Genomic DNA, 23,361 nt, shown 5'->3' with positions numbered 1-23,361 from the left:
GCTGGGGAGGCCGCTGGACCACAACAGGGCATGCAAATCAGCTGCTGACTTAGGAGGGAGGAGCGGGGGCTGGGGCCAATGGCCAGGGCCTGTCACGGTCCTGGCCCCTCAGGGACCCTTCCAGATCTGAAGCCCGGAAGTCCTCACGTGGAGTTGTATACAGCAGGGGCGCTGAAATTTCCTTTTTAATTGAGATATCACTACCATACAGAAAATTACACAAATCTCAAGCACACATTCAGTGATTACATATACATATTTAATACACACACACATACGCTTGCAACTCTTACCTGGGTCCAGTTTTAGAACATTTCCAGCTCCCCAGAAGACCCTCCCCCACCATGTACTTTCTGGGTCAGTAACCGTCTCCACCCCCACACCCCCCAAGGGAACCATCACTCTGCCTTCTGACACCTTAGATGAGTTTTGCCTGCCCTTGAACTTCAAATAGAAGTGGAATGACTGTGCTTCCTCCTCTGTGCTGGCTTCTTCAGTGCCGCATCGTGCAAGTCGTCCATGTGTGCAAGCAATGCTCCACTCATGCTCGGAGCTGTGTGCCATCCACGTGCAAATGTGCACGCTCAGACTTAGCAGGTGATAGCTCAAGCACTTGGTCCCCGCGCCACCCACGTGGGAGACCCAGATTGAGTTTCTGGCTCCTAGCGTCAGCTTGGCCCAGCCTTGGCTGTTGGATCATTTAGCCAATGATCCAGCAGGTGAGAATTCTTTTCCTGTCTATCTCTGACTTTGTGGCCCTCTGCCTCTCAAATAAATACAAAGAAACGATTTTTTAAAGATTAGCACAGGAAAGAATAAATTGAAAGTTCTTAAAAAGTGAGAACATTCTTAAAAGCAAATTTTGCTATATGTAAAGTATACAATAAACTTGACAAGAAAAAAAAGGAAGGAAGGAAGGAAGGAGGCTGGGATGAGAGAGAAGCAAGGAGGGCAGCCTAGAGCTGGCCAGAGGTCAGTGCCCACCCCAGGGTTACAGCTCACAGGTGAGGGGATGAGCTCTGGAAGCAAATCATCTGAGCAGCCCAGGACCCCTGGGCGCCCAGACCAAGTCTCCGCCTCCCAGAGTGCCCGCCTCCAGGCCTGTTACCTGGATACCGGGGTTAAGGCATTTCCTGCCTGATGTCTAGGCTGCTGCCACTGCCATGGAGACCAGCTCGCCAACTGCGGAGCTGCTGCGGCCCAGCGAGCCGCTGAGGAAGAGGCGGCCAGGACTCTGGGACTCGCTGCAGAAGCTGTTCAAGGCTGGTGGAGCCGAACTCCAGGGGTGGCCGGGCAGCAGGGCCTGGGCCTGAGCCCACCCATCCGCCCTCACAAGTCCACATCCCAACACCCCGCAGTTCCCCATCCGGAGGTGGCGCTAAGCCCCAGGCCCTCCCTGAGTGGGTAGAGGGGAGACGGGGGTTGGGGAGCAAAGCCTCCCCCTACTGCTGGGTCTTCTCTCGGGCACAGCCATGTTTATCACGGTGATGTTTGGGGGTAAGTCGGGGCTGCGGGGCACGGGCGCGGTTCCTTCTGCACTGGGTTGGGGAGGGAGGGGCAGCTGCTCGGGGAGGAGCCCGCGGCGAGTCCCTTAAGTGAAAACGCGGCCTGCGTGATTTACACTGCGCGAGCTCTTGGCCATTAAGACCGCGGTCCTCAGGCTCTGGCAGACCACACACACCTGCAGCTCCATCCACTGTTGCAGCGGGAGGCGGGGCCGCCACGGGGGCGGGGCGGTCAGCCTGGGCGGCGAGGCCATAGGACGCGGGAAGCTGGGCGGAGCCGGAGGTGCGAGAGGCTTGCGTTGTGGGATCGCGATACCTCCATCGGGGAGATGGGTGGTGGGGGTCTCCAAAGCAGTTTCATGTAGTCGCTCCGGCTGCTGTGCCTGGGGCACGGTCTTATCCCCACAGCCCAAACTGCAGCTCTGGGGAGGGGGTAGTTAGGAGGAAGAGGCAGGGGGGTGGAGGAGAGTAGGGGATCCCATCTGCTCATCTGTGCCCCTCCCCCACAGCCGGCTGCAGGGAGCTTGTGAACCCCTGGTGCAACCTGGTGACCCTCAGTGCGCACCTGAGGCGGAGGGGAGGGGTCCCCCCAGATGGTGAGGAGACAGGGAATGGGCTGGGGAGGAGGGGCTGAGGGCTCCCAGGCGGGGGTGCCAGCCCTGCCCCGCCACTGCATGCAGCCCCTATCCCCAGCGCCCATTGCCCTCCTGGCTGAGGACGGGAACCTGGTGAGCTTGGACGAGGGCCTGGAGGAGGGGGCTTCCCCTGCTGCCCGCATGGGCGGTTCCCTGCTGCAGGAGCGAGGGACCTACGTCCTCGTGCACATCATCAGTAAGTGGAACACCAGAGTCTCCCTTGGGGCTATGAAAGGAGGGGACTGCGTCAGCTGTCCTTATCCAGGACTTAGCCCTAAGCTGCCCCCTCCCAATGCCCTTGTCCTGACCCCAGCCTGGCCCGGCATGGGAGACGAGATGGGGATCACTAGGGTCAGTCAAGGGCCCTTCACGCTCTCTCACCCCCCACAGAGGGGGAGGGCATGGCCCCCACCCGCTATGAGTCCCTCCTGGAGAACCTGGATGCGTATTCCCCAGAGCTGGCAGGTGAGTGTCAAGGCAGAGCCCTGGTGGGGAGGGCACATGTCTCCCCAGCCCCTTCCTCCAGGAGGGCTTCCTGGACCTTCCAGAGGGGCTGCACTGGCTGTCAGGCCTCCCTCCCACGGGCAACAGCTGCAGGAGGCGCATGAGCACTCGGCGTGGCCACCGGGAGCAAGGCCCCCCTTCGAGGCCTCGGAGGGTGGGCTCCCTGCCATCCAGGACCCGCTAGCTGGGGCTAGGAGCCAGGTACGTTGGGGGCAGGGACAGCTGGGCAGAATGTGCAGAAGTGGAACCCCTCTTGGGGAACAAACATGTGGGCTGAGAGAGGCAGACCCTAATGCCAACCCCACACTTACCTACCCCAAGATGGAAAACATCAAAATGGAAGATGGGTCCCCCTCTACCTTGCTGCAGTGTCAGGGTCTAAGGGCAGGAATGTCTTCAGTGCTTAGGCATGGAATAGGACTTGGCACACAGTAGGTGCTCAACGCACAGTTTGCTGAATGAACGCAACAAAGCCAGGAGCACAGCGTGTGAGGGTGCCATGTGTGTACTGGGTATGATCAGCCTGCTCTTCTGTCTGGCAGGCCCGTGCAAACCCCATGACCTGGGACACCGCAGCCAAGTGGCCAAGCTGGACTCACACCCAAAGAGGGTTTGCCGTGATCTCTGCCTTGTGTGATCTGGCACAAACAGATGGCAGCCGAGCAGGATTCCACCTGCAGAATCTGGAATGACTGGGAAGTTGAATCAGCAAGAGAGGACACAGACCGGATGTTTGGCTGCTGGGGCCCCCAAGATGTGGATGCACAGAAGGGGACCCAGAGGCACAGACAAGCAGGGTAGAGGGGGTGGTGTCTCTGAGAGGGGGAGACAGCAGGCTCCTTCCAGAATTCCAGCCCCCGGAGTCAGATGTCCTTGGGGTCACCTGCCAATGTCTCACCATTCAGTTCTGAACTGCTTAAGGGCGTGCGCCCTTGGCTACCCACAATGCAGATTACAACAGGGCTCCTCCCACCCCCTCCAGGACACCTGCTAAGGTGAGTGTCCCACCGCACAGTAGGACATCTCTCTGCCCTCCTCCCCATCATCTGTGGTGCTCCCAGCAGATAGGATAGCGAGCAGGCACACACGGCAGGCTGTGGCCTAAAATAAACTCTTTTATTGCACATTTGTGTCTCAGGCTATTGGTGGGTAAGAACCCCTCCTCCTTACTGCCCATCCCAGTGACACGGGTACAATCTGGAATCCTGGTCCAGCTGTCCGTGGGGGGGGGCAAAGGTGCAGGGCTGTGGCCCAGGAGCCTTCTCTGAGCTGGACTATGGTCTGCCCAGGGCCCTCTTCATGGCAGGGAGCTCAGACCTGTAGGGGGAAGGAGCAGCATAGGCTGGTGGTCAGCCACAGGTGCAGGAGGTCTTTCTCCCTCCCGCTCATCCCCCTGGGTCAGCGCCTGCCCACTCACCATGGTTGTACTTGCACTGCTTCAGGGCCTCGCTGAAGCCCTCACACAGGGACAGGTCACTCTGAGTGGTTGAGCAGTCCAGGAACTGCTTGATCTCGTAGGAGCAGGGTCCCATTTGCATGGGCTGGGGGGCAGCGCGGGCGGGGGCCTAGGGGTGCAGTCCAAGAGGCAGCAGGGTCAGCTCAGGGATGCTACCTGAGGTGGGTTCCAAAGCTGGGGCTGCCTGCCCCTCCCCCCATAGCCTTAGCATCTCTATCTGTGAAACAGGGTGGCTCAGCAGCCCCTTTAAAGCTACTCAGCAAACACAGGCAGAATTTCCCCACTGCCTCTTAAAGGGTATGTCGGACAGATGCAGGGGAGGAAGAGAAGGTTCTAGAAAAGGCTAGCTTTCTGCAGGTGCTCTCATAGTGTGACACCCCCCCCCCCACGACAAGTTCTAGCTTCTTCCCAGCTCAGCCATACTGATCCTCATGACCCCTGACCCAACCACTAAGCCTCGGGCGGCTCTCAGGACTGGAGGGGCACCAGTAGGGGACAGGTCATCAGGGGCAGGTCCCCCGGGGTTCCAGCCCTTCGCCCTTGCTCCCAGAAGCTGCAGTGCCACCAGGGCTTAGGACACTCAACATCCTTCCCTTTGACCTTGAGTGAAGTCTCTGGGCCTGGGTTGCCCTATCACCGAATTGGCTGATTGCTGTCCACCCCCGGGGGGGGGGGAGGGGGAGCGGTTTGGCCTCGAGGGAGGGGCTGGGAAAGAACTGAATAGCACTTGCTGTTCCCGGACAAAGTCCTGGCCCTAGGGCAACAACACACCCGGCCACTCCTCACTGGACACTGCAGCACTTCCTAGGTGACCTTGAGGGAATCCAGCCTCTGTTTCTCCGGGCCCCCACTGCTCACCTGCTGGACAGCAGGCTGGGCAGGCTCCGAGCTCCCGCCGCTGAAGGCTCCGGTCAGGGCGCTGCCCACGACATGCCCCACAGCCGAGCCCACGGCGACCCCAGCGGCAGTGGACGCCATCTGCGCCATAAGACCTGGCTGGCCAGACGGGGCCGGGGCCGGGGCGGCAGCAGAGGGCGGCGGGTGCGCGGGCGGGTGGGCAGCGGGTCGGCTGCGAGGGGTGGAGGTGGGGGAGAGGAAGCAAGGTCAATCCCGGATGACCTCCAGGCTTTGTAGTTCCTGGAAACGACCCCCCTTTACCCCCAGAAAGGTGGGAGACCCCCGTCCTAGGCACGTGGTTCCTGCACCCCCGCCCCTCCCCCTCCAAGATGGCGCAAGAAGCAACCAAGGTCATTCTGCGGGGCGCCCTTGCGGCAGCGCCCGAGTTTCTCTGGGAAGACCCCTGCCCACGAGGCGCCTGTGCCCCTCACACCTGGCTGGCCGGGCGGCCATGCTGCGGCTGCCTCGGGGCATGGCGGCGGCGGTGGCGGCGGGACTCGGCCGGGGCAACTTAGCGACCGCGACGGTAGCGGAGGATCTGTCTCCAGCACGCTAGCTGCGACACAGGTCCCTGCAGGCGCGGGGGGCGGAGTTGGAGGCGGGTCTCGAAGACACGCCCCCCCGCGGGAGGTGCCTCGGTGTCCTGCTCCCTCCCACCGCACAGGGTTTGACACTCGCCTGGCTGGACTTGTCTCGGGTGGACTCGAACCGAGAAGAGCGGCCCTGGGGAAGGACAGGTGCGACCTAGGACACCCCCCCCCCAGAGTGGGCGTCCACGCCTCTTCAACCCCAAGGACACCAAGCCAGCGCTGGCAACTTGGACAAACATAAGCCACCAGACATCCCCTCCAGCCTTGTGTGCTCTCAACCCCACTAGAGGCCCCCAGGGGCTCACTGCGCCTGGGCCGGCAGGTGCACCGCAGACCACTCACGGTGCTTATGCAACATGTCAGCAGCCTGTCCATCCTCAAAGCCCTGAACTGAGTGCCTAGAGGCATGAGCTTGCCTCGGGTCCAACCAAGCGCAGGGGACTCGAGGTTTTCATGGTCTTTTCTGGGTGCCTTTGGCACAGTTTGCATTTTCTCCCTTAGATGAGGGAGCGGGGAGGGATCCTAACCTCTTCACCCTCTCTTTCACTGTCCATTGTGCCCACCAGGGCTCCAGGACTTGCAGCACCCTGGGGGCAGTGGAGGGGGCACTGGTCACCAAGAAGGAATCACAGTGAAGAGGCGGAACAAAGGGACACAAGTGGCTGGGTTGGGTCTGGTGTGTTCCTGGGGCACACGCTAAGCCACTGAGCCACGCATCCCACATGTGGAAGCCATGTGCGCTACTGTGCTCTGGCTACTCACATCTCCCAGCCAGGCTGTGAAGCAGGGCCCTCCTTCGACCCTTGTGTTCAGTTTTTGTTGGGAGGAGGGGCGAGGGAACCACCTAGCTGGAGGGTGGGGCCTCCCAGGAAGGTGAGCATCTCTTTCTCACGGACACCCAAGCCAACTCCAGCCTTTCTACCCCTTTGCTCACCAAGACCCTGCTCATCTGGTTCCTATTTGCCAAATGGAACCATCATGGGTCTGCCTCCTGTGGGAAGAACTCATCTTGCTGGCTGGCTAATGGAAGCAGCCCCCAGGGTCTGCACTGGAGGGGGTTGTTAGTCCAGCTCCCACGACTCAGGGACTGCAGGTTCCACAAAGCATGGCCGTACACCCTTGGAGGCAGTCATGCCAGCTTAAGGCCTTTAAACATATTTAGCAGGGGCAGGCACTGTGGGGTCATAGGCTAAGCCTCTGCCTGCGGCAACAGCATCCCATATGGGTGCTGGTTTCGTGTCCTGGCTGCTCCTCTTCCAATCCAGTTCTCTGCTAATGGCCTGGGAAGGCAGTGGAAGATATCCTCAGAAAGAGAGAGCAAGAGATTTTTTTTTAATATTTCATTTTATTTATTTGAGAGATAGAGTTAAAGAGAGAGGGAGGGAAAGACAGAGAGAAAGGTCTTCCATCCACTGCTTCACTCCCCAAATGTCCGGAATGGCTGGAGCTGGGCCTATCTGAAGCCTGAAGCCAGGAGCCAAGAGCTTCTCCCAGGTCTCCCATGTGGGTGCAGGGGTCCAAGCACTTGGGCCATTGCCCTCTGCTTCCCCAGGCCATAGCAGAAAGCTAGAAAGGAAGAGGAGCAGCTGGGACTTGAACTGGTGCCCATATGGGATTCCAGCACCACAGGCAGAGGCTTAGCCCACTACACCACAGTGCTGGCCCCAAGAGAGATATATTCTATCTGCTGGTTCACTCCCCAAATGGCTGCAATGGACAGAGCTAGGCCAGACCAAAGCTAGGAGCCAGGAGCTTCATCCAGTTCTCCCACACGGGCCCAAACACTTAGGCCATCTTCCGTTGCTTTCCCAGGCACATTATCACAGAGCTGGATTAGAAGTGGAGCAGCCGGGACATGAACCGGTGCCCATACGGGATGCTGGCACTGCAGGCGGCAGCTTAACCCGCTTCACAATGCTGGCCACCTGAAATTCTTACTTTTTAAAGTGATTCATTGGGGCCAGCATTGTGATCCACCTCTTGCTAACGTGCCTGGGAAAGCAGCAGAGGATGGCCCAAGTTCTTGGGCCCCTGCCACCCATGTGGGAGACCAGGATGGAGTTCCAGGCTCTGGGCTTCAGCCTGGCCCAGCCCTGGCCTTTGTGGCCATTTGAGGAGTGAACCAGCAGATGGAAGCATATGATTCTCTCCTCTCCCTCTTTCTCTGTAACTCTGTCTTTCATATAAACAAATAAATCTTAAGAAAAAAAAAGAAATGCTGATAGTTAAAAAAGAAATAAAGTGAGTCACTTCTTAAAAAGATTGGACAGTCTAGGCAGTAAATCTCACTGCTGTCTTTCCTCGGCTCGCCCTCTAGGGGTCACTGTAAAGTCTTCCTGGAGAAGCTGTGACACCCCCCCACACACACCCCTTTCCCTTTCTTGGCCCAGGCTGGATGCCCACAGCCTCCTCCTCCAGCAGCTCAGGGCCCTGCCTGCCAGCATGGGAGCCACTGCCAGAATCGGGTCCGGAGGGCTACCCGGGACAGGGCCGAGACCGCCTGCTGGGGAGGCCAGGCTGGCGGCACCCCAAGGGGGTCCCACAGCACTGGAAGATCAGGAAGGAGGCCCCAGGAATCCTTCCAGCAAGTGGATGCTACCCCTCCTTTGATCCCTGCTTCCTCTCCCTCTTGTCTCCAGACAGACCTGCTGAGCCCTGACCGGGGCCAGTTTGTGAGCCCCCGGAGTCCACCGGAGGACTCCGGACAGCTGACCACCCAACCCCTCCACTCCCCTGCTGGTGTGGAAGGCCTGGCCTCCCCCTCTCCGAGGCTCAGTTTACCCATCTGTAGATTGCCTACGGTTCTGCTCTGAGCTGACAGGGTGGCTGGCCAGCGTCCTCCGGCTGCCTCGGTTTCCCCTGGGATAACTTTTAATATCCCTGTCCTCACGGGGACTGCTGTGGATCAGGCTGGCTCTGAGGAGTTGGGGGAACTTGCTCCTGGATAGGACCACCTGTCACAGGCCAGCGGAAGGTCGGAGGTCAGGCCATCAAGAAGACCCGACGGGAGGCCCCTTCCAAAGGTGGGGGCAGCAAGTGGGAGGCGTGAAACCCAGACTCCTCTCTAGGGACACTCACCAAGGCGCCCACCACCCAGCGGGGAAACTGAGGCCCAGGGTGGCACCGGCTGGCGCGGTCACCCAGCACTCGACTTTCCTCGGACAGCGCTGGGCCCGCCGGCAGCCAGGACCCTGTCTCCGGCCCCCGAACCCTTCGGGGCCAGCTGGTACGGGCCCCACCTCCCCCCAACCACCCAGGCGGCGGCAGCCGGGAGAACAAAAGGCGGCGGGGGGCGGGGCCGGGCGGGCCGGGGGCGGGGCGGAGGCTATAAGGGGCGGTGGCCCCGCGCGGCCCAGCAGGCCCAGCAGCCCCGGGGCGGATGGCTTGGGCCGCCGGGCTTCGCGGCGCGGCCCCGCGCGCCCTCCTGTTCCCGCTGCTGCTGCTGTTGCTGCTGCTGCTGCTTCCGCCGCCGCCTCTGCTGGCCCGGGCCCGGCCGCCGGTGAGTGCCCGCCGCCGGCCGGCTACAGCTCGCCGAGAGAACGCCGGGCACGCGGCTGGGCCCAGTGGCCGAGCCGGACCCCACGGGGGCGCCCCGGGTGGCCCTGCGCAGCCGGTACCCAAAGCGCTTTCTGGGCCTCCTGGATGGGTGGTGGTGATGTGATAGATAGTGAGCTTCCCGTCACTGGAGGTGTGCAAGTGCAGACTGCGCGGGAATGGCTCGGGCTGGTAGGGGCAGGACTTTGCGCAGCACTCACGCCCCCTGCGAGCATGGGGTCCGCGCGCGCGCGCGCCCGCGCGCGTCCCAGCTGGGATTTGGGAGTTTGCGTTGGCCCGAGGTCGCAGCGGGAAGTGGCTATGGGGCCCCCTATTCATCGCGGGGACAAAGACCTGCAGGGCGCAGGTGGGTGTCCACTTCCAGGTGTGCAGTGGGATGGAGGATAAAGCAAGAGCCAGGAGATGCAGGTCCCCTGGGCACCTGCAAGCGGCTGAGTGTGGAGGCTTGGAGCTCCACCTGTAGGGGCGGGGTGGGGGGGGGTTACGCCACAACGGTGCCTGCTGCTGAGCACTGAGTTCATGCCAGGCACGCTGGAGACACTCTGTCACCTGTAACTGCCACTTTGACACTTGCGCAGTGTCAGCTTGGGGTGAGATTCCAAGCTGGGCTGTTGCCTGTCACCCGGCAGACCTGCAGGGAGCATTTGGGGTTGCCTCCGACGTGTTTATCCCTGAGCTGCCGTCAGCAGGGCCAGGAGAGCTCTGTAAATATTTATCCATCTCAGTTCCCGGCTTCCAGCGCTGATGAGAGCCTTGCCGCCCAGGGGATGATGCTGGATGTGGCCCCTCCTCCTGGAGCCAGCTAGGGAGGAGTGGGAGGCTCAGGGGAGAAGATAAGCCTGCCTGCAGACTGGCTGTGTGACATGGGCAGGTGTCTTGACCTCTCTGAGCCTCAGAAGGTAGTGGTGCTGCACAGACCAGCCCAGGGATGAACCCAGCTGCCTCACTGCCTAACAAATGCCCACTCTCAGGGTCACCTCCCACTGAGAGCAGAGCATAGCTGGTTAATTGATAATCAGGCTAATTATTATTAATGGTTAATTATCCCCAGTGGACTGAAAACAAACAGAGGCCCAGAGAGGGATGCCCCTTGCCTGGCCTTACCCAGTGGTCTCCTGGCCTAGCCTGGGGTCCTCCCTGGTCTCCCCTCCATGGGGTGCCTCCCAGGCTCTGCACTGGAAGTTGGCCCAGGGGCTGACCTGGCATTCTTGAGCTCTGCGGAGAGACTGGGTCAGCCGAGAAATTGCTTGAGCGTCTCTGAGGCTGTGGGTCGATGTCTGCCGAGAGGTGGGTGGGGCCGAGCCCGCCAGGCACCCAGCACAGGGCAGGCCAAGGGAGGCTACTGGACAAGGAGGAGGGACTTCCCTGGAAGTACAGCCCAGGAATTTGGGGTTTGGAGATTAGCCAAGGGGGAGGAGATGCTGGACAGGGCAGGGGAGGCATGAGCACCATGTCTAGGCCTAGCTCTGGGCCGACTTGCTGTGTGACCCTGAGCAATGCCCTTGACCTCTCTGGGCTGTTTCATACTCCAGGAAGTGGGGGTGGTGGCCGCTCCCCAAGGCTGAAGATGAGACCCCCAGGTGGCCTGTGCCCCTCGCTGAACCCCAAAAGTCCTGGAAGGGCTAAGCACAGCCACTTTAGGAATCAGCAAACTGCTTTACCCCAGGCCTGGCAGCTCGGCCATCTCTCTGGCTCTGGGCCAGAAAAGATGACATTTGGCAAGTCAGGAGCTCAGGGTGTCCCATCCCAATAGTGGAAAAACCGAGACCCACAGCTGTTAACATGGTGGGCTGAAAACCCAGTCAACCAACCTGGCCAGGGAGCAGGGCTGTTGGGGACACCTGTATGATGCCCCTGTCTTCGCTGGGCCTGAAAACTCCCTTCTGGCTGCGATGTGTGTGTTGTTGTAGAAAGTCTGGTGACTTCCAGGAGACCTCAGGGAATCTGGCAAGAACAGATTTTCCAGGTGTGGGAGGGGAGGGGACATTTCACAAGGATGTCACTTAGTCCTTTGTTGTGTGGCCCCATCCCCATTTGGCAGATGGGAGAGTAGAGGCTAACAGAGGCAGTGACTTGTCCCTGGTCACCTTGGTACAAGCTTAGGCTTTCAGAACCTCAGGACTCGGCTTTTGCCACTGCACCGCGATGCCAGGATCCAGGGGTCTGGGCGTGGACTTAGCGCCTCAGCGGGGAAGGAGAGGCAGGGAGGGTGGTGAGTATGCAGAATGGGCATCGATGACCCAGCCTTCCTCTCTGGCCTGCTGTCCCAGGCTTCACTTGGAGGGACATGAGAGAGGGGAGCTTTCTGGCCACGGGCATACACAGAGCTGGCAGGTTCTGGGGCTCTCAGGGGACAGCACAGCTCTACCCTTCCCAGGGAGGGTCCCCCTACTGCTGCCGGGGCTGGGGTGAGAACGGTGTAGATGAGAGGGACAGTGTGGCAAGGAGGAGGAACAGGCTCTTGTGTCTTGCTGCCCAGACCTGGGGTCCACATGCTCCATGTCCCACCTTGAATGTGTAGGGAGGTTCAAGACCGTGCCCACAGAGGGCCGGCAAGAGCAGATGCTTGATAACTCCTCATTCTTTCTCTTCTGTGGCCAAGGTGAAGCCAACCTAGGCTGACTCAGCTCCCAAAGGGCACAGCGGAGGTAGCAGGGAGGGGATCGGCTGCAAGTACAGACAGCCTGCTGCCTGCCGGTAGCAAACTGCAGAAGGAGCTTCACGCTCTGGGCTGTACTTCCTCATCTGAGAAATGGGCACGCTGAGCATGCAGTTGGTGGGAGATTCTGTTGAGGGGAGCTGCAGGCAGGGTCTTGGCTTGCAGCAGTAGCACACACTTAGTAAGTCAGCCCAGAATCGGCTGGAACCCACAACCTGCTCTGCCTGGTCAGAGACTAGGGGGAAGCCTTAGTAGCCCCAGCTCTCCCTGCCCCCCCCCCCGGTGATTCAGATAGCTCATTCATAGTGGGGTGTTCTAAGGGGTTGAGTCCTCAGCTCTGGACTTGGGAGCGTGGAGGGCAGGAACATTGATGGGAACCCTGGGAGGGCTGCCAGTGGCTAAGGCTAGGGCGGGGCCTGACAACCAGACTCCTGCCCCAAATATAGCCTCCGGGAGGCTGCAGCTGTCCAGACCAGACAGGCCCTGAGGAGGCAGGTGCCAAGCCTCTCAGCACACAGGAAGGAAGGAGGTTTGGCTTTTGTCACTGTCTGCTCCCTCCTCCCCTTGTCCCCAGCCAGACCCTTGAGGTTTATCTGGGACAAAACCAGGGTTCTCACCTGGCTCCCTGCACCCTTGACGAGTGACTTCGCAGGGTCTCTCTCTCAAGCTCTCTGAACTGTCCCTCCCACATGGACCTCTGCCCTGGGGACCTTCAGAAGGCGGGAGGCTGAAAGTCAGGTCCCAATGAGGCTGTAACAGGGTGGGACCAGGCTGGGTACCTGGTGCCTGGCTGCCCACCCTGCCTTGCCCTTGGGAACAACACTCCAGGGAGGTGTTGTCCCAATGCATCATGTGAAGGCACTCCTCCCTGGGAAGAGACCCCTCCTCCCTGGGGGAGGTGGGCGGGGCATCCTGAGCCTGCTCCTGGTGCCTGGGGAGGGGCAGAGCCTGGTTACCCAGGTGCGCGGGAGCTCAGTGGAGATGAGTTTCCTGGGGCGGGGTGGGGGGGGCGTCAAGGGTGGGAAGCAGGAGGAGTTTGCCTGGTATCCCCTCCAAAGTTTTGGGTGGACCTATTCCTGGTTGTGTATGGAGGGTATACAGTCAGGGGCTCAGGGCTTCAAGATCCCCCAGTCTCAGGGGTCCCTCCTCCCAGACCTCCCTAGCCTGTGTGGCTGCGGTAGATGACGACAGCCTAAGGCCCTCTCTGAAGTGCCAGAGGCAGCCTGATGCCTTGAGGGTCTCAGGCTAGACCAAGCCCTCACATTCTCTCTCCTGTCCAGGACACCCACCGTCGCCACCCTGGGAGGAGGGGGCCACAGCCCTGGCACACAGCTCTACCCAGTAGCCTGGCACCTGCCCCTGCTGCCGGGGAAAGCCCCAGGCCCGCCGGCAGCCCCAGACCCCCCCGCTGCGGTGTGCCTGACCCTCCTGATGGGCTGAGAGCCAGCAACCGACAGAAGCGGTTTGTGCTATCCGGCGGGCGCTGGGAGAAGACAGACCTCACCTACAGGTAGGGGGCTAGGGCCACCGGAGCAGGACTCTGTGTGTCCCTGTGTGAGCCTGCTGCCCTCACACCTGCTTCCTGAGGCAGGTAACAGGGTTAGATCTACATGGTTAACAGCCCTGTGTGCCCTCGCCCTGGGCTACCCTGAGAGCCTAGCTTACACACACATACCCGGGCTGATAACCTGGCTGGCCTGTGTCATCCCTGAAGATCTTGGTGTGTGCCTGGGGACAGGTGTTCAGCCACCCAGTCAGCCTTTCCTAGGAACCTTGAAGGGGCCAAGCCCTGGGACTCCAAAGTGGACAAGGCAGACCTGGCCTCTCCTCCTGGAAGGTGGCTCTATGCAGGTGGAGACAAGGGAGGCCCCGGGGCCAGACCCAGGGCAGGGAGGCCCTGGAGCAGGTGGGGAAGAAGCCTTACAGACTTACAGAACAGTCAAGGGTCACATTGCATTGGAGCCAAAAACTGGCAGGGGCCTGAGGTGTGTTTCCTGGGGGTGGGGGAGGAATGGGAACCAAGATGGGACTCTAGGGGCCACAAGATCCCCAGGGGTGGGTAACGCCACCAGGACTAGAACGTGGTCTTGGGATCTCGGTCCTGCGTTCTTTCCACCAAACGTATGCACCTGAGTGTACACGAGGTCCAGAGCACACCTGGCCGTGACTCTCGTGTGCACACACCTGTCGAGCATCCAGGGCCACCTCCTGGTCCCTCAGCCATCGTGGGCTTCCCTGGCCTGAGACCCAGACCCTTCCATCTGCCCCCAGGATCCTGCGGTTCCCATGGCAGCTGGTGCGGGAGCAGGTACGGCGGACGGTGGCAGAGGCCCTACAGGTGTGGAGCGAGGTCACGCCACTGACCTTCACTGAGGTGCATGAGGGCCATGCGGACATCGTGATCGACTTTACCAGGTGAACTGGCAGCCTGGGACCCCTCTGGGAACAACAAGCCCTACCTGCCGGCAGCCACTGACTGCCCCCTCCCCCCAACTGCAGGTACTGGCACGGAGACAACCTGCCCTTTGATGGGCCTGGGGGCATCCTGGCCCATGCCTTCTTCCCCAAGACTCACCGAGAAGGGGACGTCCACTTCGACTATGACGAGACCTGGACCATTGGGGACAATCAGGGTATGGGCTGGGGACCCAGGTGGGACAGCTGGAGTTGACAGGGAATGGGACATGCTGGAGTCTGGGGATCAGGCAACTGGTGGGCAGGTCCTCATCCATCTCCTCCATTTTCCAGGCACAGATCTGCTGCAGGTGGCAGCCCACGAATTTGGCCACGTGCTGGGGCTGCAGCACACGACAGCAGCTAAGGCCCTTATGTCCCCTTTCTATACTTTCCGCTACCCGCTGAGCCTCAGCCAAGATGACCGCAGGGGCATCCAGTACCTGTACGGCCAGCCCCGGTCAGCCTCCACCTCTGAGACCCCTGCCCTGGGTCCCCGGGCTGGGATGGACACCAATGAGATAGCACCACTGGAGGTGAGGCTCAAGAGGGTGGGAAGACCCTGCTTCCAGCCCTCGACTCCACTGGCCTCTGTGGCTGCAGCATGGTCTCTCTGCTCTCCTCCCCCCAACACTCCACAGCCGCAAGTCCCACCAGACGCCTGTGAGGTCTCCTTTGACGCGGCGGCCACCATCCGAGGCGAGCTCTTCTTCTTCAAAGCAGGCTTTGTGTGGAGGCTGCGCGGGGGCCGGCTGCAGCCCGGCTACCCCGCGCGGGCCTCTCGCCACTGGCAGGGACTGCCCAACGCTGTGGACGCAGCCTTTGAGGATGCTCAGGGTCACATTTGGTTCTTCCAAGGTGAGTGTGGGGTGGGGGTCAAGAGGCTTCTCAGAGCCAGGAAGTTCACAGCCAAGGGGAGGGACAAAAAGATGCATGCCGGCGATGCTACTGGCAGGGAGAGGGGGCCTCTGAAAGCGAGTGGTGTTCACTCTTGGGGACAGCTGGGACATTCCCAGAGGAGGTGGCTCTGGAAATCGGGGTAGCATAGGAGGGACTGTATGGGGGGCTGGTACTGACACATTCAACTCCCAAAGTCATCCAGAGGGGTCAAGTGATTGACTCGAGGATACAGCTTGGGAAACCTTCCTGAGGGTTCCGTGGCTGCCAGGCACCTGCTACGGCGTGGGCAGGGGCCCTGGAAATGGTCCGCAGGCCTTCGCCGTAGGCAGCCAAGTGCCAGGGAGGAGAGGGAGCCTGGGCAGCCCTCTGCTGGTGAGAACAACCCAGCCACATGGCGCTCCGTGGTCAGCCCAGCCCGGCTCAGTCCTGTTGCTTCCACTTCCCCAGGGGGTGGGGATGGGGCTGCCGAGCAGGTGTCCTTGGCCCATGTGCTTTACCGACAAGGAAGCTGAGGCTGGAGGAGTCCATGGTGGTGGCTGAACAGGTGCCCAGTGGCAGATGTGGTCGTGGGAGGGGGGGCCAAGGCAGCTTCTCGCAGCTCCCTCTTTCTGGCAGGTGCTCAGTACTGGGTGTACGACGGTGAGAAGCCAGTCCTGGGCCCTGCACCCATTTCTGAGCTGGGCCTGTTGGGATCCCCAGTCCACGCCGCCTTGGTCTGGGGTTCTGAGAAGAACAAGATCTACTTCTTCCGAGGCGGGGACTACTGGCGCTTCCACCCCAGCACTCGGCGCGTGGACAGTCCCGTGCCCCGCCGGGCCACCGACTGGCGAGGGGTGCCCTCGGAGATCGATGCCGCCTTCCAGGATGCTGATGGTGCGTTGGACGTGGGGCTGTGGGTGGCAGGTGGTGGCAGTGGTCCGGGTCCCCTGGCAAGGGCCTCGGTGAGTCTAGTTCGTCACAGGTTTGGCAGCTTTCCCACAGGCCCTCCTCCTTGGTAGCCAGACTGTGCCATACCCAGTGTCTGAGGGCCAGAGAAGTACAAGGTCTCACCCCGGCCCCTTGATCACAGCCAATAAAATAAGAGCCCCTGTGCACTAAAGGCTAACGACGTCCCAGGCACGGCTGTGAGTGCCTTGTATATCTCATGCAATTCTCAGATCAGCCCTCTGACATCACACCTGCTAGCGCTCAGGCAGTGAGGTCCCTAACTGGGGTCAGCCAGGCAGACGGGGGCAGAGCCAGGACTCCCACCCAGGAAGACCTGCTCCTAATTAGTGAGCCACTGGGCTTTCTCCAAAAGTGACAATGACAACTTGGGAGCCAGGGCAAGACTCTCAATCCAGAACATTCTCCCCAAGACGATCCCCTCATCATGAGCCCCCTGGGAGAGCTGTCCTGGGGTGGCCTTGGGCTGGAGTCTGGTCAGTGGGTGCAGGAATATGGTGATGAGCACAGCCATCGTGTGGGAGCTACTTTCCTGAGAGATCGGAGGTAGGCCTTGAGGCTCTGGATCTTAGACTGGACCAGACCCTGCAGGTAGGCAGGAGGGTGCCCTTGATGGTGGTAGTGGGGGAATTCTGGAAGGGCACCTGGCTTTGGAGCCCCCACCCCCACCCTGTGCCCATTCCTAGGCACAGCATAATGGGCAGGGGCTCAGGTCCTAAGGCCTACTCGCCCAGGCCCACCCTTCTCTCCTCAGGCTATGCCTACTTCCTGCGCGGCCGCCTCTACTGGAAGTTTGACCCCGTGAAGGTGAAGGCTGTGGAGGGCTTCCCACGTCTTGTGGGCCCCGACTTCTTCAGCTGTGCTGAGCCTGCCAACACTTTCCGCTGACCATGGCCTGGCTGCCCTTTGGGGGTGCTGGCTCCCACCAGGTCAGCCACACATCAGACACATGGCCATGTGTACCCATACCTCTGGGTACCAGGATGGAGCTCAAGTCTGCTCAGGGCGGGTGGGGTGGGAGTGCAGGCCCCTTGACCGTGGCAGGCAGGGCCATGTGGGTCGTGGTGGCCTGCCAAGTGACTGTCTCCAACCAGGCAGGGAGGGTGTGGTGTAACTTAAGTGTGGGGGCAGTCTGGGGCCGGCTCTGTCCCACCCCGTGCCGGTCACAGTCAATCCTGGGTGTCCTCGGTCTCCATCCCCAACCATCAGTGGCAGTGGGGGAGGGGGGAACTGAGGCATCCTCATTCTGTCCCTGCTGTGAGGTTCCTGTTGGGTGCTGGCGCCACAGCAGGGAGGGTGGGGACCACGGGGCAGGGGCCTTTCCTGAGAGGTCTGTTCTGGGTTGGTGCTTGGATCTGGCTGCCTTCTGGCTGGTGATCCTCCAAACCTATTCCCCAGGGTGCAGGGCCAAAGGTCTCCGGTGTGCTGCAGGGCGGGGTTCCTAGAGCCCCAACATACCTCATTCCTGTCGTGGGCCAGAACCCCAAAGCCCTCGCCCCGGCACTGGCACCCTCCAAAGCCATGTAAATGTGTGTACAGCATGTACAAAGCCTTTTCTTTCTTCCTTTTTTACCGAGTGTTATTAAACATGGTTGTTTTCTACCTGCCTGCCTGGTCTCTCTTTGTGCAGCCAGGGTTGGGAGGCCTGGCTCAGGGTCCCCTCCTGTGCCATTCCTCCACCACGTCTCTCGTCAGACCCTTGCAATGGTTTCTTAATTGGTTCCCTGTTCCCTGCCCAGTTCACCCTGGAGTGCTGGTCATTTGATCTGATCGTGCCATGCCCCAGCCCCGATCCTGAAATGCTTTGGCTTCCCGCTGTTGCGAGGCCTGGGAATAGAACTCAGGGCTCCGGGGCCCTTCCTAACTGCAGCACCAACTTGCATCCTAGTCTCACCTACCTCTGCTCCATAACTGTGCCTGCCTATCAGAGCTGCCATTTTATTAGACTGAACCGTACGACACTGTCAGTAGCAGGCTTGTCTTTTTAATTTTTAAGATTTATTTGAAAGTCAGACAGAGATCTTCCATCTACTGGTCCACTTCCCCCAAATGCCCAGGGCAGCCGAGGCTGGGCAGGGCTGAGGCCAGGAACTCCATCTAGCTCTCCCATATCCCAGGGTGTGCATTAGCAAGAAGTTGGAGTCAGCAGAGCCAGGATTCGAGCCCAAGTGCTCTGATATGGGATGCGGGTATCCCATAGGGTGTCTTACCCACTGCGCCAAACACTTACTCCATTAGTGGGCTACTTTGAATCCACTGCATTGTTCCACCGGATACACGGATTGCTTTGCTGTTTGCCTTAGTACAGGAGCCCGCCGGCTCTGGGCTGTGCGTGCCACGGGGCAGCAGCACAGGGTTGGACTTGCAGACACCCGAGTGCAGACTTAAGGGAAGCAGGGAGAAGGTGTTCCTTGCACAGCCTTCTGAAGTGCCAGCCAAAGCAAACAGCACCTGGGCCTTTGAATACCGCCAAGCCTCAGAGTTTTTTTTTGCTGGTGCCAGTCCCACCCAGTGTTGTCATTCCGCCCGTTCCCAAAGCCGCAGGGACAGCTGTGAGCCTGGAGCTGGGATGGGCCGCTGCGGTCTGAGGTGGGATGTGGCGGTGCCAAGCCGGGAGCACGGCCGCCACGCCATTCAGACTTGCAGATGTCGCTCTGTCCTCCGGCCCGACATCAAGCCTCACTTCATGTCTCCTCTCCTGGGCTCAATTCCAGCCCTGGCCGTGAGACTGGGAAAGTCACTGCCTGAGTCAAGGCCATCGTGGCTATTTCTGTCCGTGAGAAGATTTCTATTTGGGAAGTTGCCTGGGAGGCAGAGGAAACGGGTCGTGGCTCCTTTAAGGGGCCCGCGGGAGCGCGCCCGGCCTTTTGTCTGGGCGGCGGCGTGCGCGTCGGCGTCAACGCCCGCGCAGGCGCACTGAGGGCGGCCTGGTCGTCGACGGCGGCGGCGTCTGAGGAGCCCGGTGGTGGCGCGAGCGCCCGCCCAGCCCGCCCTTTGCTTCTTGGCCTCGGTTCCCCTCAGCTTTGGCGCGCCCGGGCCCCGCCCCAGCCCTCCCGATTCCCCGCAGCCCGGCTCCGGCCTCCCTCTTCCGCCGCCGCGATGATGATGATGGCGCTGAGCAAGACCTTCGGGCAGAAGCCCGTCAAGTTCCAGCTGGAGGACGACGGCGAGTTCTACATGATCGGCTCCGAGGTAGCCCGCGGCGAAGGCGTCTCCTCGCCCTCCCCGACCCCGCGGGCGCCCCGGGGCGGGCCTGGGCGCCGGGAGCGCGCGCACCCCCCCATTCATTGCCGCGGGCGGGCTGGCGGGCGCGTGCGCGCGGGGGGCGTGGTCGGGGGCGGGGCCCTCCTCAGCTCCCTGCAGCCGGGGCTTCGGGCGCAGGGAATCTGGGTGTCCTGCGGCACCCGAGGGGCTGTGGGAACCTCACGCGCGCCCCCTCCACCCATTGCTAGGGTCGCCAACCAGGGACTGAGTGAGGGGCCCAGTCCCGCTTTGTGTCCGCAGCCCGTGAAGCTGGGGCGGGGGAGACGGTTTTGTGACCCCTGTTTTAAGGATGTTTGCTTTTGCATGGAGAAGACCCCCGCCCCGCCCCGGGCCAGGGGCCTCCTGAGCTGGGTCCTAAAGCAGTGCTGAAAGCCTCACTTGACGCTTTGCGGAGAGGTGAACTGAGGCTGTTTTCGCAGGGGCAGAGCGAGCGAGCCCAGGGGGCCGCCATGGTCTTGCAGAAGCCACAGCAGTCTGGGTGGTGGGATCTGCGTGGAGCGTTTATCCACGTTTCTAAAGCCCGCGCTGTGGTGGAGGACCCCGTAACGCCTGCCTGGCGTTGGACAATCACAGGTGTCGGTAGCATCAGGACTTCAGCCTTTTTTCTTTGTCACCGGTTTTATAAAGCACAAAGGGCAAAGACACTGCATTTTTCATGCTGTCGCTTAGATGCTGCCGTCCCAAGACGGCTGTGCTGGGGGAGTGGAACCAGTGGCTGTGGAGCCACCGGGGCTCGGGAGAGCCTCCCTGGTTTGTAGGCGCCTGCCTGCACGCGGGATGGAAAAGGCAGTGGGGAGTTCAGGTAGAGGATGTCGGGGAGGTTGTGTTACCTGATTTAATGAGTGCACAAGGAGGCAGTTTGGCCTTGATTCTGAGTGGATGGTACTTTTTCTTTCTTTTTCTTTTTTTTTAAAGATTTATTTATTTATTTGAAAGGCAGAGTTACACACAGAGGGAGAGACAGAGAAAGAGAGAGAGAAGTGCATCCACTGGTTTGCTCCCTAAATGACCACAATGGCAGGGCTGGGTCAGGAGCCTGGCACTCCATCTGGGTCTCCCTCATGGGTGGCAGGGGCCCAAGCACTGTGGCCATCTTTCACTAGTTTCCCAGATGGTATTAGGGAGCTTGATAGGACGTAGAGCAGCCTGGATTTGACCAAGAGCTTATATTGGGGCATTGAGGGTGGCAGCTTAATTTAGCCACATAGCACTATCTTGATGATATGGGGTAAGACAGGTTGATGGATCAGGGCTATACCTCTCCTGCCCTGTGTGATCCTATCTGCCTACCTGTCAGTCAAATAACCCCTTTCCCAAGATATATCTCCCTTTATCTGGAACCTGGAGACAGTACCATGTAACCACTCCCCTTTCTTCTTTGTTGTCATCGTCGTCTTACTATTTTTATAAAAATCAGCTACCGAGCAAGAGAGAGAGAGATCTTCTATCCATTAGTTCACTCCCCAGATGGCTGTAAGAGCCAGGGCTTAGCCAGGAGCCAGGAGCTTCTTCCAGGTCTCCCGTGTGGGTACAGGGGCCCAAGCACCTGAGCCATCTTTGGCTGCTTTTCCCAGGCCTCAGCAGAGAGCTGGATCAGAAGTGGAGCAGCCAGTTCATGAACCTGCACTCCTATGGGATGCAAGCCCTGACCAGTACACTGTCTAACCTCCTAAGAGTCTAGAAAGGGGGAGCTCGCTCGCTCGCTCATTGTCTGTCTCTGTAGAGGAGCATGAGATAAGGAGCTGAGGCACCGTTCTGTACCTCCCTCCCCTTCTGACCCACTCTGTTCCTGAGCAGTGCCCAAGTATGTGTATGTTTTCCTTACCCTTTCAATAAACCTTATCACTTTGTGCATTGTATTTGTGCCTCTACTTAGTATGCTTCTCCAGGTAAAAGGCAAGGACTTGGAATAGGGATTTAGACCCCACCTTGCCCACGACATTGATACCCAATAGCTCCTGGCGCAGTGTGGAAGGGGTGACCCAGTTCCTTTCCCTTGGGAGACAAGCAGTGCATTCAGAGAGGTGGGCTGGCCACAGCAACACACCCAGTGCCTCCCTGTGTCATCCATGGAGCTGCCTCGGGAGAAACCCGCAGGTGCCGTGCGTGCCTCCCTTCCCCCAGCATCTGCAAGCAGCAGTTTCCACCAGGCCAGGCTCACAGAGCTGAGAGGACCCTAAGGGATCCCTAGGTCCAGCATCTTCATTTTACATTTGGGAAACCCGGGTCCAAGGAGACTACAGCTGGGCCAGGGAAAAGCCAGGCCAAGGGCGCCCCAGGACCCTGTGCGCTGAGGGGGCCTTGGGTGTCCCGGAGCGCTGCAGCCCCTAGGCAGTGACCAGGGCACTGTTGTCAATTTCTTTCTTTCTTCTTCTTTTTTTCCTTCTATTTTTATTTATTTGAAAGACAGAGAGGGATCTCTTCCATCCTCTGGTTCACTCCCCAGTTGACCACAGCAGCTGGGGCTGGGCCAGGCTGAAGCCAGGAGCCTGGAACTCCATCTGGGTCTCCCATGTGGGTTGCAGTGAACCAAACACACGGTGCTTCCCATCGTGTACACTAGCAGAAAGCTGAAATTGGAAGCGGAGCTGGGACCCACGCCCAGGCATTCTACTATGGGATGCCAGGTGTCCCAGGTGGCATCTTTGACCACTGCACCAAGCACCCGCCCCTTAATTTCTTTTCAGAACACGTACTTTTACCCTTGGATGGTGATGACACACAAGCAAATGACAACAAGGGGGTCTGTGCTGTGTGTGTGGGGTGTAAGTAAACTCACTGTGACTGTTTTATCGCAGGTTCCACAGCAATAGAAAGATTTATTTATTTGAGAGGCAGAGTTAGAGAGAGAGAGAGAGAGGTTTTTCATTCACTGGTTCACTTCCCAAGTGGCCACAATGGCTAGAGCTGGGCCAATCTGAAGCCAGGAGTCAGGAGCTTCTTCTACTGCTTTTCCCAGGCCATAGCAGAGAGCTGGATCAGAAGTGGAGCAGCCGGGACTCGAACCGGCAACCATGTGAGATGCGGGCTCCACAGGTGGAGGCTTAACCTACGCCACAGCACTGGCCCCAGCTCTGGTTGGGATAAACATTTTTATTTAGTAGATATACATTGCTGGCAAGCTAAAATGGGAAAAATCATTGAAGTAGACTTTTTTTTTTAAAGATTTGTTTTATCTATTTGAAAGGAAGAGTTACTAAGAGAGAGAGAGATAAAAAGAGAGAGAGCAGAGAGATCTTCCATCCACTGGTTCATTCCCCAGTGGCTGGGTCTGGGCCAGGCCAACCCAGGAAGCTGGAACTCCATCCAGATCTCCTACTTCATTGGCAGGGCCTAGGCACTTGGGCCGTCCTCTGCTGCTTTCCCAGGCACATTAGCAGGTAGCTGAATCAGAAGTGGAACAACTGGGACTCAAACCGGTGTTCATATGGGAGGCTTAACCCTCTACACCCTGAGAAGTAGTCTTTTGTGGGGTGAAGTTCAGAGTTACCAAACATTTGATAAAAGAGACCCGAAATAGGGAAATGAGTCCAGATCACAGGTAGAGCCAGCACCTGTCACCAGTCCTCACTGGCCATACCCTGTACTATGACTCTCAAGCAATCAGTTTTGAAAAGTCATCATGACAATGGGGGTATCTTCATAAAAACTTTAGGGCTAATTTTCTCTTCATGAAGAAAGTTCAACTTCCATTATTTGCTACAAGCAGACCGAAGTTATTGTTTGGGGAAGTAATGTTTTGTATGGCAGTCTGGTGATTGCCAATCAGTGCTCCTTAAATTCTGGAAAATTCCTTTGGTTTCCCTGGTTTGAGTTTTGTTACTAAACAAAGCACGGGCCATGGAGGAAATTACCCTGCATCTGCGTAAAATTAAAAGCCCTTTTTGGTGTTTATTACATCGTAAAAATATCAAAGTCATCTTCTTAAGATAAAAGAAGGTCAAAGAAGCTTCACATTTCTGGAAAGTGCCAGAGAGCCTTAGTCCGAAATAAAACT

General features: G+C 59.2%; 4 protein-coding genes across 12 annotated transcripts in view; 3 read left to right on the top strand and 1 right to left on the bottom strand.

The window, feature by feature from the left end:
- Positions 1-394: 394 nt before the first annotated feature.
- Positions 395-3,767, top strand: C21H22orf15 (chromosome 21 C22orf15 homolog). Of its 7 annotated transcripts, XM_070065944.2 has the most exons (6): positions 915-1,497; positions 2,015-2,101; positions 2,199-2,336; positions 2,531-2,605; positions 2,689-2,845; positions 3,187-3,767. In XM_070065944.2, the coding sequence occupies exons 1-5, from the start codon at positions 1,473-1,475 to the stop codon at positions 2,826-2,828; spliced, it is 465 nt and encodes a 154-aa protein (XP_069922045.2). In that variant the 5' UTR covers positions 915-1,472; the 3' UTR covers positions 2,829-2,845; positions 3,187-3,767. The 7 variants fall into 7 exon arrangements, 6 of the variants coding, with proteins under 6 accessions (XP_089179085.1, XP_089179084.1, XP_069922046.2 ...); XR_016227055.1 differs by lacking the exon at positions 2,531-2,605 and having other exon boundaries at positions 408-1,497; positions 2,654-2,845; XM_089322958.1 differs by lacking the exon at positions 2,199-2,336 and having other exon boundaries at positions 412-1,497.
- On the bottom strand, positions 3,740-5,562 carry CHCHD10 (coiled-coil-helix-coiled-coil-helix domain containing 10). The gene is made up of 4 exons (XM_051837127.3): positions 5,431-5,562; positions 4,959-5,169; positions 4,062-4,209; positions 3,740-3,961 (listed from the first exon to the last, which is right to left on the bottom strand). Exons 1-4 carry the CDS (start codon positions 5,469-5,471, stop codon positions 3,942-3,944), a joined length of 420 nt encoding a protein of 139 aa, XP_051693087.1. The 5' UTR covers positions 5,472-5,562; the 3' UTR covers positions 3,740-3,941.
- Positions 5,563-8,928: 3,366 nt separating this feature from the next.
- Positions 8,929-17,702, top strand: MMP11 (matrix metallopeptidase 11). Its single transcript, XM_002724012.6, has 8 exons — positions 8,929-9,086; positions 13,082-13,311; positions 14,073-14,216; positions 14,301-14,434; positions 14,550-14,791; positions 14,897-15,113; positions 15,771-16,028; positions 16,855-17,702. Exons 1-8 carry the CDS (start codon positions 8,967-8,969, stop codon positions 16,986-16,988), a joined length of 1,479 nt encoding a protein of 492 aa, XP_002724058.2. The 5' UTR covers positions 8,929-8,966; the 3' UTR covers positions 16,989-17,702.
- Positions 17,703-19,013: 1,311 nt separating this feature from the next.
- Positions 19,014-23,361, top strand: part of SMARCB1 (SWI/SNF related BAF chromatin remodeling complex subunit B1) — a 40,956-nt gene continuing 36,608 nt past the window's right edge. For all 3 annotated transcript variants that reach the window (XM_070065951.2, XM_070065950.2, XM_089322954.1), the window contains exon 1: positions 19,014-19,292. In XM_070065951.2, coding sequence (XP_069922052.1) covers positions 19,200-19,292 — 93 coding nt within the window. In that variant the 5' untranslated portion in view covers positions 19,014-19,199. The remainder of the gene's footprint in view (positions 19,293-23,361) is intronic.

The sequence above is a fragment of the Oryctolagus cuniculus genome, chromosome 21 (genome assembly GCF_051225735.1).
Source record: "Oryctolagus cuniculus isolate XC-2025 breed Fujian yellow rabbit chromosome 21, ASM5122573v1, whole genome shotgun sequence".
Classification (NCBI taxonomy): Eukaryota; Metazoa; Chordata; class Mammalia; order Lagomorpha; family Leporidae; genus Oryctolagus; species Oryctolagus cuniculus.
This window is presented reverse-complemented; position numbering and strand designations above follow the sequence as displayed.

Coding starts and splice junctions, on each gene's coding strand:
- C21H22orf15 (XM_089322956.1), top strand. CDS start 1,473: ATGTTTATCACGGTGATGTTTGGGG. Junction 1,498..2,014: donor TATCACGGTGATGTTTGGGG/GTAAGTCGGGGC, acceptor CCTCCCCCACAG/CCGGCTGCAGGGAGCTTGTG. Junction 2,102..2,198: donor GGGAGGGGTCCCCCCAGATG/GTGAGGAGACAG, acceptor CCCTATCCCCAG/CGCCCATTGCCCTCCTGGCT.
- CHCHD10 (XM_051837127.3), bottom strand. CDS start 5,471: ATGCCCCGAGGCAGCCGCAGCATGGCCGCCCGGCCAGCCAG. Junction 4,210..4,958: donor CCCAGCCTGCTGTCCAGCAG/GTGAGCAGTGGG, acceptor CTGCACCCCTAG/GCCCCCGCCCGCGCTGCCCC. Junction 3,962..4,061: donor GCAGTGCAAGTACAACCATG/GTGAGTGGGCAG, acceptor TTCCCCCTACAG/GTCTGAGCTCCCTGCCATGA.
- MMP11 (XM_002724012.6), top strand. CDS start 8,967: ATGGCTTGGGCCGCCGGGCTTCGCGGCGCGGCCCCGCGCGCCCTCCTG. Junction 9,087..13,081: donor TGGCCCGGGCCCGGCCGCCG/GTGAGTGCCCGC, acceptor TCTCCTGTCCAG/GACACCCACCGTCGCCACCC. Junction 15,114..15,770: donor TCACATTTGGTTCTTCCAAG/GTGAGTGTGGGG, acceptor TCTTTCTGGCAG/GTGCTCAGTACTGGGTGTAC.